Below are 12,077 nucleotides of genomic sequence, written 5' to 3'. Positions count from 1 at the left end.
CCCCAACACCTCTGTGCCTCTTTGGCTCCTATCTTGCTCTGCCTCATCAAAGAGAACATTGAAGGTCTGGGGGAGTGACTGGTAGGGCCATTAACACAAAGAGAAGAGAACTTGAGCCGTTTTAGGGGCATCTGATCTTTTTGCCACATAATGACCCTTTAGGTCTCAAAGACACCAACATGTTTCCTGGGGTCTTTGCTTCTTTGATCCCAATATAGTTCAGGCTCCTCTCCATGGTGGCCCCTCTCCTCCACAGCCTCCAGTTGGTCCAAGTTCTGAAATGGAATTGAGTAAGATTCACCTCTCCCATGGACTAGCTACCCTCCACTGAGAAGCCCTGTCGTAAGTTGGTTTTGTAGTCTTATTAAAACCCTCCAGATATTTTGTTGTATGACTGCTTAGATGGCTCCAGTCTCCTCAGAAAAACAGGTGAGGTAGCAGAAAAGACACAGCTCAGAGAGCAGTCTGGCCAAGTAAAAGGCTCGTTGAGCCTCAGTTTCTTTTTTTGTTAAATGGGGCTACTAGTCCTTGCAGGGTCTAGAATGCTGAATCTGGAGTCAGGAAGATCTGGGTTTTAGTCCTACCTTAAATATTTCCTAGCTATGAGACCTTGGTGAGTCTCTCAACCTCTCTTTGCCTCGGTGTCCTCATTGGTAAATGGGGAAAATAACACCTGCCTCACATGAAATAGTGTAAATAAAGATTTGCAAACCTGAAAGTAGAATAGAAATGTGAGTTCTTGTTATGAGCAGGGTGGGAGTGGTGGTGTCGTCTGGGCGAAGGCTTCCCTGGCAGAAGGTGGTACCAGGAAGCTGTCTTGGGCAAGGCTGGTCCTAGAGTTACAGGGGAGGGGCCTAGATGAAGGAGCTGTCCAAGCCCCCACCTGTGAGTCACTCCGTGACTTCTCATGACTCTCTTGCCATCTGATCTGTCCATTTAATGCAGCGATTTTGCTTGGTCTGCTGCAAGTGGAAAAACCAACCTTTTCTCCAGAAGTTCCGGTCCCACTGTGACTAATCTAGGTTGAAGCCATTTTGCTGAGTTCACCCACAGTGAAGATTTCAAGCTCCCGAGGACTGCTCAGACTTCCTTATCTTTATCGTCTGTGTTTGAAATGTCTGGCGAGCAGTTGGCCCGCCCAAGAATTTTCCCCCAGAAATGTAAAGAGGCCATTGCAGTTTCTTCTGACGCCTTTCGAGGTGATGAATGACTGGAGCCAAGACTGAGCCAACCTATTACCTTCTGGCGCTGATGAACTTGAAAAGCTGCCAATGTGTAGGGAGCTCCCTGCCAAGGGGGGCTGTCAGCTCTGTGTGTGACCTCCTGGAGCCCACCGGAGTGGAGTCTGCCCACCTCATTCCCTAGTATGGTTTCCTCCCCACTTTGGAAGATGGAGAGAAAAAATAATGGAAGGAAAGGAACAAGCATGAATAGGCACCTACTCCGGGCCAGTCACTGGACAGTTTTGATCTCAGTTAATCCCCATAACAACTCTGCCAGGTGTTTTACAGTTGAGGAAACTAGGTAAGGGGCTTGGCTAGTAAGTATCCAAGGCAGGATCTAAACTCAGGTCTCCCTGATTCTAGGCCTGGAGCTCTATCCACTGCACCACCTTGCAAGCTCTAGATGAAGAGCCTGGGTGTTTCCACGTGAGAAGGAAGCTTTGCCTAGATTGCAGCCTGCTTCCATTCATCAGTTTTATCTATGAGTTACCATCTTGTTCTCACCAGCTTATGAAATGGTCAGCTGCCTCGCTAACCAGTTGATGAGAACCACAAGGCTCAGTTCCCAGAGAAGCAGAACATCCCTCCTGTGGATTGTGCATTTGCACCAGTGTTTCCCTTTCATGTCTGGCCTCATTTCAGTAGGTTGCCAGACTCGTGCCAATTGGTCTAGGGTAGTTACTCGGTCTGGAGAAGAACTGGACTTAGGAATGTCAGAACCTTTCCACCTCCAAAGGTCCTGCACTTGGAGCAATGATAATGAGTACACTGGCATGGACCTTGGGCCAAGAGGCACAAGTTCAGAATGGAAGAAGCTCCATGTCCTTCCAGGCCAACGTGGGCCTGAACAAAGAATGTCTTCTACTGCCTGGTATCCCCCCTCCCAAGGCAGCCCGGCTCACTGCTCAGTGTTTCTATCTGGGAGATCGTTCAGACATCAAGCCTACTTGGCCTCTTGGTCACTTCTACCCATCACTTCTGGCAGAGTCTTCTGTGGCCAAGTCGGGGAGAGTTCTGGACTGACCACTCACTGGCCGCATGGACAGGGGCAATTCACTCAACGTTTTTGAGTGTCAGTTTCCTCACTTGAAAAATGCTATTTTAACCATTTTTGCTCCCACAGGGATATTTGGAGGATGACATGAGGCAATGAGTGTAAAGTGTTGGTGAATGTAATTTGGGCTCAATTTCTTTTATTATTACTGCTCTTTGGAACCATGGGAGCTCATGAGTAATAAATGGCCAGTGTTTTCTCCTCCTTAACTTGGTGTCTTTGTTAGAACTTTCCCAGTGAACTGATGGCACAAGAGAGAAGGGACAAGTTTGGTTTGCAGAACATCAGCTTGGTGAGATTCCTTAGAAAGAAAGGCTCAAATGGATGGGCAGAACCAACCTCATGGGGATGAAACAATGGCCAGGGTCCTGTTGCCCGGGTGTTTTCCTGGAGACTTCATTAAGCCGAGAGGTTTTGCTCAGAGGGTCTGCAGGCAAAGGCTTCTGGGGAGGGCTTGGCTTATGCATTCCCTGCAACAAACATTACATAATCACAACTGGAAGGGTAAATACAGTATTCTTAAAAGCAACTGGTGGGAACTCTGGAAAGGAAACAGTTTGTCATTATTGTCCATTTTATCTCCTGATTTACTAAAAACATCAGAAAGAGACAAACTATGAAGGGAGAGCCCTTTGGAGCTAACAGTCTCCAGCCCCCACCTTCCATGGCTCCCATTTATTGAATGCTCTACTGGGATCACGATTTTTCATTTTAACCTTGCCAACATTACCTAGAAATTCAAACTTCCTAATACTGTTATGTAACTATAATAATGATGATGATGATGATGATGATGATGTTTGTTCTTCATTTTTGAAGAAGACCAATGTAACCATAAACCCCAGAGGACTAGACTTGCCACAGCTCTTTGTTGGTGTTCAGGTGCTCTCAGGGGGTAAGCTGGCTTTTTTCTTGCAGGTTACAAGTATTCTCTTGGGAATTGTCTATTTAAGAAGCCTTTGGGGATCACAACAAGACAGGATGTGACTGAGTCAGACTCTGCTGGCTTAGATGATACCATCTGCAGGCCCCTGTTGGGAAGCTGGGGGCACACTCTTGAGAGATAAGATGAGGGAAGATTTGGGCAGGAGATGGTGGCAGGGAGAGGCAGAAATGATGCAGATGGAACCAGGAAAGTGCTCTGCAGCTCCCTCTGTTTTGGGGGACTAATGGGAGGGGCGCCTTCTCCCAAGCAGAAGCTCCAACTGTCAGCAGCCCCTTAGCTATGCTCCCATCCTGAGGAGCCACACTGGCATCACTTCAGGGTTCTGCAGACCTGGTGGTGAGGCATAATGCCTCCTGGCTCCTGGGGTACTGGTGAGGTACAATGCCAGACAAGCTGACAGTACAGAAATGGGGAGGGAGGGAGGGAGAGAGAGAGAGAGAGAGAGAGAGAGAGAGAGAGAGAGAGAGAGAGAGAGAGAGAGAGAGAGAGAGAGAGAGAGACAGGATGAGGGAGGAAGGGAGGGAGAGAGTCACAAATTTGTTTTCCTGTTCTAGCTTTGTAGCTGCTGGGGTTTAGGTGACCCAGGAGCAATGAGAGGGCTCCCTACAAACGTCTTCAGAAAATTTGAGTAATGGGTAGTGAGAAGGTTCCCTGCTTGTTCTTATCTTGTTATATATAGTGTGTCTTATTCCAAGTCAAAGTCCTTTTGTGCTTCTGTGATGTCTTGTGATAAATTTTGTCCAATCTGGGGCCATGCTGGGCTTGGAACAGTGGAAAAACAGATGATGGCCTTGGATAAGTTCTAGGACCCAAACATGGAAATGGGATACCCTTACTCATTTTTCCTGCGACTTTCACAAGGAGGAAGACTTCCAAGCCTCAGTGGAGGACTTCCAGGGATTTGTGGTCCAGAGTTTCCCAGAATGAGAAGGCCCAGAGGACTGGTGCTGGGTTCCAGGGAAGAGAGTATCAATGTCCATCTAGTCATGGATCCATCCCAGTAGGATATTCTTCCAGGCCAAGGTAGCCTTACTGTGAGAAGAACTTAAAATGCCCTTAAGGAGGATGTAGGGAAATCTTTGCTTTCTCAGTCTTGGCCCCTCCAGTACTTAGCAGAATCTTGCACTAAGACTGTCTCTGCTCTGGCGACAGATCTAAGAATTCATTTAGGCAGCTCTGGGCATTTTCTCTGGCAATCTCTCCTACTTGCAGTGTTCTCCCTCTTCTGCTCCTCTCTGACCTCCCTGGATTTCTTTTATTGTTGCTCAGTTCTTTTTTCAGTCATATCTGACTTTTGTGACCCCATTTGGGGTTTTCTTGGCAAAGGAACTGAAGCAGTTTGTCTTTCCTTTCTCCAGCTCATTTGATAGATGAGGAAACTGAGGCCAACAGGGTGAAATGACTTGCCCAAGTTCACATAGTTAGAAAGTATCTGAGGCTGGATAGGAACTCAGGAAGGTGAGTTTTTCTGACTCCAGGTCTCCATGTTCTCTACCCATTAAACCATGTTGCTGGCCCCCAGCTTCCTTTCAGTATCAATTAAAACCCCATCTTTTACAGGAAGTCTTCCCAATGCATCTTGGCGCACTGGAGGGCCTTCCCTCCCCTAATGAACTTTTATTTACCTTGCCACCTGCTTCAGATATATTTATTTGCATGTTGTCTCCCCATTAGACTGTAAGCTCCTTGAAGACAAGGACCATTTTTTTGCCTCTTTTTGGATCCCCACTGATTAACAGTGTCTGGCTTAATAAATGTTTTATTGAAGAGTTGGTCTAGAAACAACCCCCACAGATGGGGACCCAGGACACGGAAAGGGTAAAAACTTGTTGTAACCAGCCTGGGGAGCAGACGACGCAGCATGGTGCCAAATGTGCCAGCTTTGGAGTCAGAGAGTGTGAGCTCACCAGCAATTGGGTGACCTTGGTCAAGTCCCTGCTCCTCTCTGGGTTTCCAATTCCTTCTCTGAAGGGGCTGGTCTAGGTGAATCATTGGCCACCCAGTTTTAGAATTGGAATCCTTTGATCCTGGTCCTTAGCCTACACAACTCTAAGGAGCCCCCCCCCCCCCTTCAGAGCTCTTCCTCTCACAGTCCTGTTATCTTCTGGCTTCTGTGAGGCTCAGATGATGATGAGGTCCATGGGAGCTGCTATGATTCCCAAGGGGAGTCAACTAGAGGGAGAAGATAAGGGGGTCCAGGGTGGAGCCAAAGGTCATCCAAGAAACCGAGGTGTTTGGACAAAATGCACTTAAATAACTGTAGATAAGTGCTCCATAAATGCCAGCCATTATTATTATTATGGTTGTTGTTAATAGGCTCTGGCATCCAATGCTAAATTCTGTGTTCGATCACTCTTGTGGAAATGTCAGCTTCTGCCCCCAAGCACTTCACCAATGCCAGGTCTCCTTGATAGCAGCCATGGCCATGACTTCCTGCCCACCTTGGAGGGACTGGTACCCAAGGAAAGGCGGCTCATCAAAGCCCAGGCTGTTGCAACTGGGGGCTCCAGGCATGGAAACCATGGAATGATTCCCAAGGCCCAGGGAGAATTTCCACCAACCTTTTGATGCTATCCTTTCCAGGATGATTTCTCAGCACCAGGTCCAGCCTCTCCAGAGGCAAACGTGTGACCAGAGGAGGTCAGCCCTCAGGGGAGTTCCAACTCTGGTTTCAGCTTTAACTCAAAAAACCACCTGCTGAGAGCTGAGGGGATCTCAGAGCACTCCTTAAAGGTGAGGAAGCTGAAGTGACATGGTCAGGTCAGGCCAAGAGGCAGAGCCAAGGCTTGAAAGCAGATCTCCTGACTCAATGTTCTTCATGGCCCATTCTTTGTGTCCTCTTTCTTCTTCTTCTTCCTCTCTTTATTCTCCCCCACCCTTATCCCAATTGACTCCCCACAGAGCATATTGTAGCCTAAAAACATGGAGTCAGAAGTTTAAACCCTGCCTTAGATCCATATCTAAGGATCTAAACCTCTCACAGCCTCAATTTCCTCATTTGTTAAAAAGAAGATAATTATACCTCCTCCACAGGGTTGTGTGGGGCTTACATGAGAGAGGTTATGTAACACTTTGTAAAAACACAAATCTTCAGGAAAATCTGTAGATCAGTTACCATTCCTCCCATAATTTATAAAAAAAAATCAGTTCACAGTCAAGAAAGGACATCCCTGAGCCCATCCTCAGTCCCTGCCCCCCTCCCCTCTGGCCCTGTTTTCTTTTGAAACTAGCCATAGGATTTTCGATTTGCAGTTTTCTTTGTCATCTCCTCATATCTTTATCACAATAGCTAAATATAACTCTATGCGGGTCAGTCTTGCCCATCATTTAAGAATCTTCCATCCTTATCAGTTTCCTTTGGATTAAAAAAAATTGAATAAACAGATCTTGCTATCAGGACCAATCTCTGCAAGGAGGCCAGATTGCAGCCAAGGAGAAAACTCCAGATAGTTCGCATATTCATGGAGTAATGGGGTGCAGCAAGGGGCCTAAGGAAACAGGATTTGCCTGTAAATACTTGGGATATCTTGGAGGAAGCAAATGTGGCTGTGGAAGGGTCAGTTAGAAGATCCCACCAAGGAAAATGGTTTCAGCTGGATTTTAGGTGAAAAAACCAAACACCCCCAATTCTGTTTCAAGAAGCAATAAAATAGTAACAATCTATAATTAGCAAACTGCATTAGATTTCTTAGAATGTGACATATTCATGTGGGGCACTATGTTTTGTTTTGGGTTTTTTTTTTTTTTTTGGTTTGTTTTTGCAAGGCCACACAGCTAGGTAATTAAGTGTCTGAGGCAGGATTTGAACTCAGGTCCTCCTAATTCCAGGGCTGGTGCTCTATCCACCTAGCTGCCCTGGGGCACTGTTTTTTAAGTTTCAATTGACTCCCTCCCTCCCTCCCTCCCTCCATTCCTCCCTCTCTTGTCTCTTTCCCTTTCTCTCTTTCCATCCCTTTTATATAATGGAAAACAAAATAAGCATCATTTTGAATATTGTAGATGCTGAATTGCCTTTTGCTGAAATTTTGTATTCTCATAAATTATAATTCCCTGGGGAGATTTTTGTTTCTTTTGTCTGTAATAGATGTTTAAAATATACTCAATATTCTTGTCACATGAGTGACTTGGTCTATGATGCTCTTAGACCATTAAGACTAGAGGTATTCCAACCAATATTTCTGCTCCTAGGATCTGAAGCATAACAAGGACCAGACACCTCGGGCATTATTAGGACTGTTTGAGCCATTAGAAAATACATTCCAAGACCTTCCCCCTTTTCTAAATGCATCCTTGGATTCCTCGCTATTCCTGGTCTCCCCACTAATCCAGTGGCTCTGTGATTTCACCCTTGTGGCTCTACTCCCAGCACAGCAGAGCCTTCCTATGCATCCACCAGAGGGTGCCCATCAAACGTGCTGGGACCCTCTACCAGCTTTCCTCACATCATATGGCAATCAGCCGGGCAGAAGGACTGTTTTTTTTCTTTTGTTGCTTCTGATCCATATTCACCCCCTCTTCTCATCATAGATTTTTCTAATGACATCCTTAATAATGTTTTTTCTGGGGGAGTGATTCCTTATTTGCAATGTGTTGTGGCCTACTCATACCCATCATCGACCATTCCCCTCTCTATTTCTGACCTCACAGTGAGTAAATCACTCTATGGAAGTGGTCACCCAGAGTCTGGCTCTCAGTAGGTGCTCATCTAAGGAGACAGACTGGTATAATGGGTAGAACAGTGGTCTTGGAGTCAGTAAGACAAGGCTTTAAAATATCCCTCCAATACTTATTAAGAGATCACTAACTTCTCCTACACTCACTTTTCCCCTTTGTAAAATGGGGCAAATAAAATTGCTGTAAGAATCAAATGAGATCATATTTGCAAACCTTAAAGCATTGTATGAACTGTTAACCATCCTCTGCCTCCTCCTCCTTATCACCATCATCATCATTCCCAAGGTCAGGCTATGGACAATGTTATCCCCATCCAGAGGGACAAAAACAAAATAAAGAAAACAGAAACAAAAAACTAACCCTTCCAAATCTGGTGAACACTTTATAAAAATTATCTCTTATGAATCTCTTTCCCTTAATCCTAATTCCTCATAGTGAAAATGACTAATCTGGGCAGCTAGGTGGCACAGTGGATAGAGCACCGGTCCTGGAGTCAGGAGGACCTGAGTTCAAATCTGGTCTCAGACACTTAATAATGACCTAGCTGTGTGGCCTTGGACAAACTACTTAACCCCATTGCCTTGCAAAAACCTAAAAAAAAATTAAAAAAAAGAAAATGACTAATCTGTAAATATGTTTATCAAAAATATGAATGTTCAACGCCAACCTGACAGTTTGCCACTGAGGGAAGGGGAATGGGAAGGGAGAGTGGAAGGAAATGATGTAGTTGAAAAATATACATGCGCCTGTGGATGAAAAAAATAAATTAAAAATCATCTCCAAGGTACACAATCTGTACATTTGTACAGATTGTGACTTGAGTCTTACAGAATCTACAGCTCCCAGAGCCCGGAGGTGCAGGGGGTATTTAAAGAGAAGGGTCAATGGAAAGGACAAGCACCACAACACAATCCACCATGAAGGCAACAAAATGATCAAGACCAGACTTGGGCTCCAGAAAGAGGAGAAGAGCCCTTTCTGACTGCAGGGGTAGGGGTGTAACTCGCAGATAACCTCAGATTTTTGCCATTACTTTTGCTCCCTAAAATGAAAAAAAAAATGAGGAAGCAAACCCCCTCTCATAGACAGCTAAATCTTCCAAGCCTCAGTATGCAAAACTTCCCTTTGACATCACAGTGTGCTCCAATTACTGCCCCTAATACTGCAGATGAAACATGAGTCCAGGAACAATGAAGTACAGAAAATTGTTCCTAAACCAAGAAAAAAGTGTGACTGGGCTGCATTTGAACTCAGGTCTCTGGGCTTCTGTAGCCTGCTGCTTTGTGTGCCTGTGGGGGCAACTGACCTTTAGATTTCTGTGGTTTTCCCAAAGAAGGAGTGTCCATTGACATCATCATACCACAGAATAGTAGCTAGCCACCACTCACCTGCATAATCAGGAGGGATTTTCCAAAGATTAATTCTGGAAATGGTATTCTTAATTGTAAGTGGCATCCTAACTTGAACCATAGTGGCATGGACCTATGCAGGGGGTATAGAAGCTGAAGCAAGATGGGCCAACAAGAGCTGGATTCAAATCTCAGCCCTCTCATTCCTTGCATGTCACTTCACATCTTTGGCAGTGTTTTCTCATCTGCCAATTGTGGGGACTGTAGCAGATGACTTCTAGGGTCCTTTTGGGCCCCATTTTGATTCTACAATGATGTGTTAGGGATGCTGCAAAGATGAAGACTTGTTTGGGGATGGAGGCTGGGCCTTTCAAGGTCCCTTATTCCTCTAAGTTATAGGAAATATTTCTATCTCGGTCAAGTGTTCTTTCATCCAAATCATGTTAGTCTCTGCCCCTGTGGCTACCAATTACCCTTCATCTGACAGCTTTCCTGCTCCTGGACATAAGCCAGTTGACCTTTCTTTACCTAACTTTAATCTGGCATTGTTCCCAGGCCCATAGCCTTCCTTGCCTCTTCCCCATTAGAGTTAAATAACTTCCAAACATTTCCCAAGAAATAGGATTTGAAAAAGAGACAAAATCAACTTCAAACAAAATGGTGCCGTTCAGTATTTTATCATAGGATCCATAGTGTATTGTTCAGCCATTTAAAAGATGCAGGAACATAGTCCATTGAAGGGCAATGAATTAGAAGGATGGGCCATTTATGAACCAAGGTTACTCTCCACACATCTGAACAGGCGACAAGGTTAAATGCCCAAGAATTGAGTATTGGTCAACATTTTCGCAGAGCCTTTTCCAAATACGCTATTTTTGAGGAGGAAGGCAATGTTTTTTGGATGTTATACTGAATGGATTTTTGTTTAAATTTCTAAACCAATTAATCAGAGAAACTTACATCAAATAGTTTTAGACCCTAATATTGTAATGACACAAAACATTCATAATTTGGTTTTCTGCCTCTAAGTCAAGAATCTCACATCCTGTCAAGAAAGGCAGAATCTTAGAGTTAAAAGGGTCCCCCGAGACCAACTAGTCCAAGTAGAATATCTGCAGAATGGCCCAAATTGCAAATTCTAGGCACATCCAACGATGGAATTTGAATGGAAATGAAGAAAAATATTAAAATAATATTGGATTAGTTCTGCAAATTTTGCTTATAGGTAAAGCAAAAGGCAAAGCATTTGAGCATCTGAAATGGTTGAAGATGCAAATAACAGATCCATAAGGACTGAAGCTTGTTTTTTTTTTTAAATGACTGATTGGTGTTTCGCCTTTTCTTGATCCTGGCCATCTTCTGGGATTGCTGCCAACATCTAGCAGCACAATCAAAAGCCAGCACCAGGAGGCAGAAGAGGAGACCAAGGCCTCAGTAATCCATAAACTGAATGGGTTAACCATAGGTGAATTAGCAAGCATTGTTTTTCACAATGATGTAAGATACCACAAAAATGACGCTGGGCCAGATTTATAAGTAGTGTTTGCTTTGGTCTGGATTTTTTAGTCCTGGGCTGTGGCCAACATGACTGGTTTAGGATGACACTTAATCCTTTGTTTATAGAGTCAGTGACTTGTCCCTGTTCACCCAGTGAGAACATGTTGGAGACAAGATTCAAACTTACGTCTTCTCAATTCCTAATTGCTTCCTCTTTGTGAATCTTTTCAATGATTTCCAGCACCATCTTTGGCACACTTTAATGGGTGTTGGCTATTGTTATCTCTGTTGGGGGCTTGTTCCAGACAGATGATTTCATCTGGGTAGGGGACTTTGGGGGGGGGAAGTGTTTCCATGGCTCTAGATTGGCAATTTATCAATAATCCTGAATTTTTACCTGAGGACTGGTTAAGGGACTTGCCCAGGGTCACACAGATAGCATATGTGAGAGGCAAGATTTGAGTCAAGGTCTTTCCAGCTACTCCACCATGCTGGTTCTCAAATGGATTTTAAATGATCTTACAAAGGATCTTCGGTCTTGGTCGGATCACATTTAGAGGGCCAAAGTCAGTTCTAGACATTCTGTTCAATATCATTCCAGAATGCGTACAGATCCATGGGGCTACAGTGGCAAAAGCAAGATGACTCCTGCCCTCAAGGAGTTGACATGAACACACATGTAGCACACAAACACAAATCTCTACACATGTAAATAGAGCTATACAAAAATCATTTAGTCATTTCAAGAGGAGAGAAGGCTCCCAACTCGGGAGGTCTAGAGGGGGTAGGAGGCGACATCGGAGCAAGGTTTGGAGGCGACCAAAGATGCTGAGAGGTTGAGGGGAGTCCATTACAGACTTGTTTAAAGGCAGTGAGTTGAGAGAGGAAGGGAGAGTGTGAGGGAAGGGAACAAGCTCCTCTGATTGTAGCAGAGAGGGTAGGAAGGGAAACAAGAGGGAGGTAGAGCTGGGTCAGGAAGGATTTTCACTGCCATGCTGAGAATTTTCTATTTTGTTCTAGAAGCATTTATTAAGGGCTTGCTATGTGCTAAGCATTTCACAAATATTATCTCATTTTTTTCTCATGCCAACCCTGAGAGGTAGGTGCTACTTGCTTTACAGTATAGGAAACAGAGGTAAATAGAGGTTCAGTGACTTGCTTGGAGTCACACAACTAGAAAGGGTCAGAGCTTGGATTTGAACTCAAGTCTTCCTGACTCCTACTCAGCTGTCTGTGGACTGAGACCTCCCCTACTGCCCCTTAAGATGGGAATGACCAGACTTATTCTGCTGCTCTGATCTAATTGTTGGACTTGGAGCTAGAAAGGACAGTGA

At 44.7% G+C, this 12,077-nt stretch overlaps 1 protein-coding gene across 1 annotated transcript in view; it reads right to left on the bottom strand.

Annotated features, from left to right (window-relative positions):
- Positions 1-12,077, bottom strand: part of ADAM12 (ADAM metallopeptidase domain 12) — a 371,590-nt gene that overhangs the window by 8,600 nt on the left and 350,913 nt on the right. The window contains exon 22 of the mRNA XM_074232182.1: positions 2,617-2,747. Within this exon, the coding sequence (XP_074088283.1) occupies positions 2,617-2,747 (131 nt within the window). The remainder of the gene's footprint in view (positions 1-2,616; positions 2,748-12,077) is intronic.

The sequence above is a fragment of the Macrotis lagotis genome, chromosome 4, assembly GCF_037893015.1.
Source record: "Macrotis lagotis isolate mMagLag1 chromosome 4, bilby.v1.9.chrom.fasta, whole genome shotgun sequence".
In the NCBI taxonomy this organism is placed as follows: Eukaryota; Metazoa; Chordata; class Mammalia; order Peramelemorphia; family Peramelidae; genus Macrotis; species Macrotis lagotis.
This window is presented reverse-complemented; position numbering and strand designations above follow the sequence as displayed.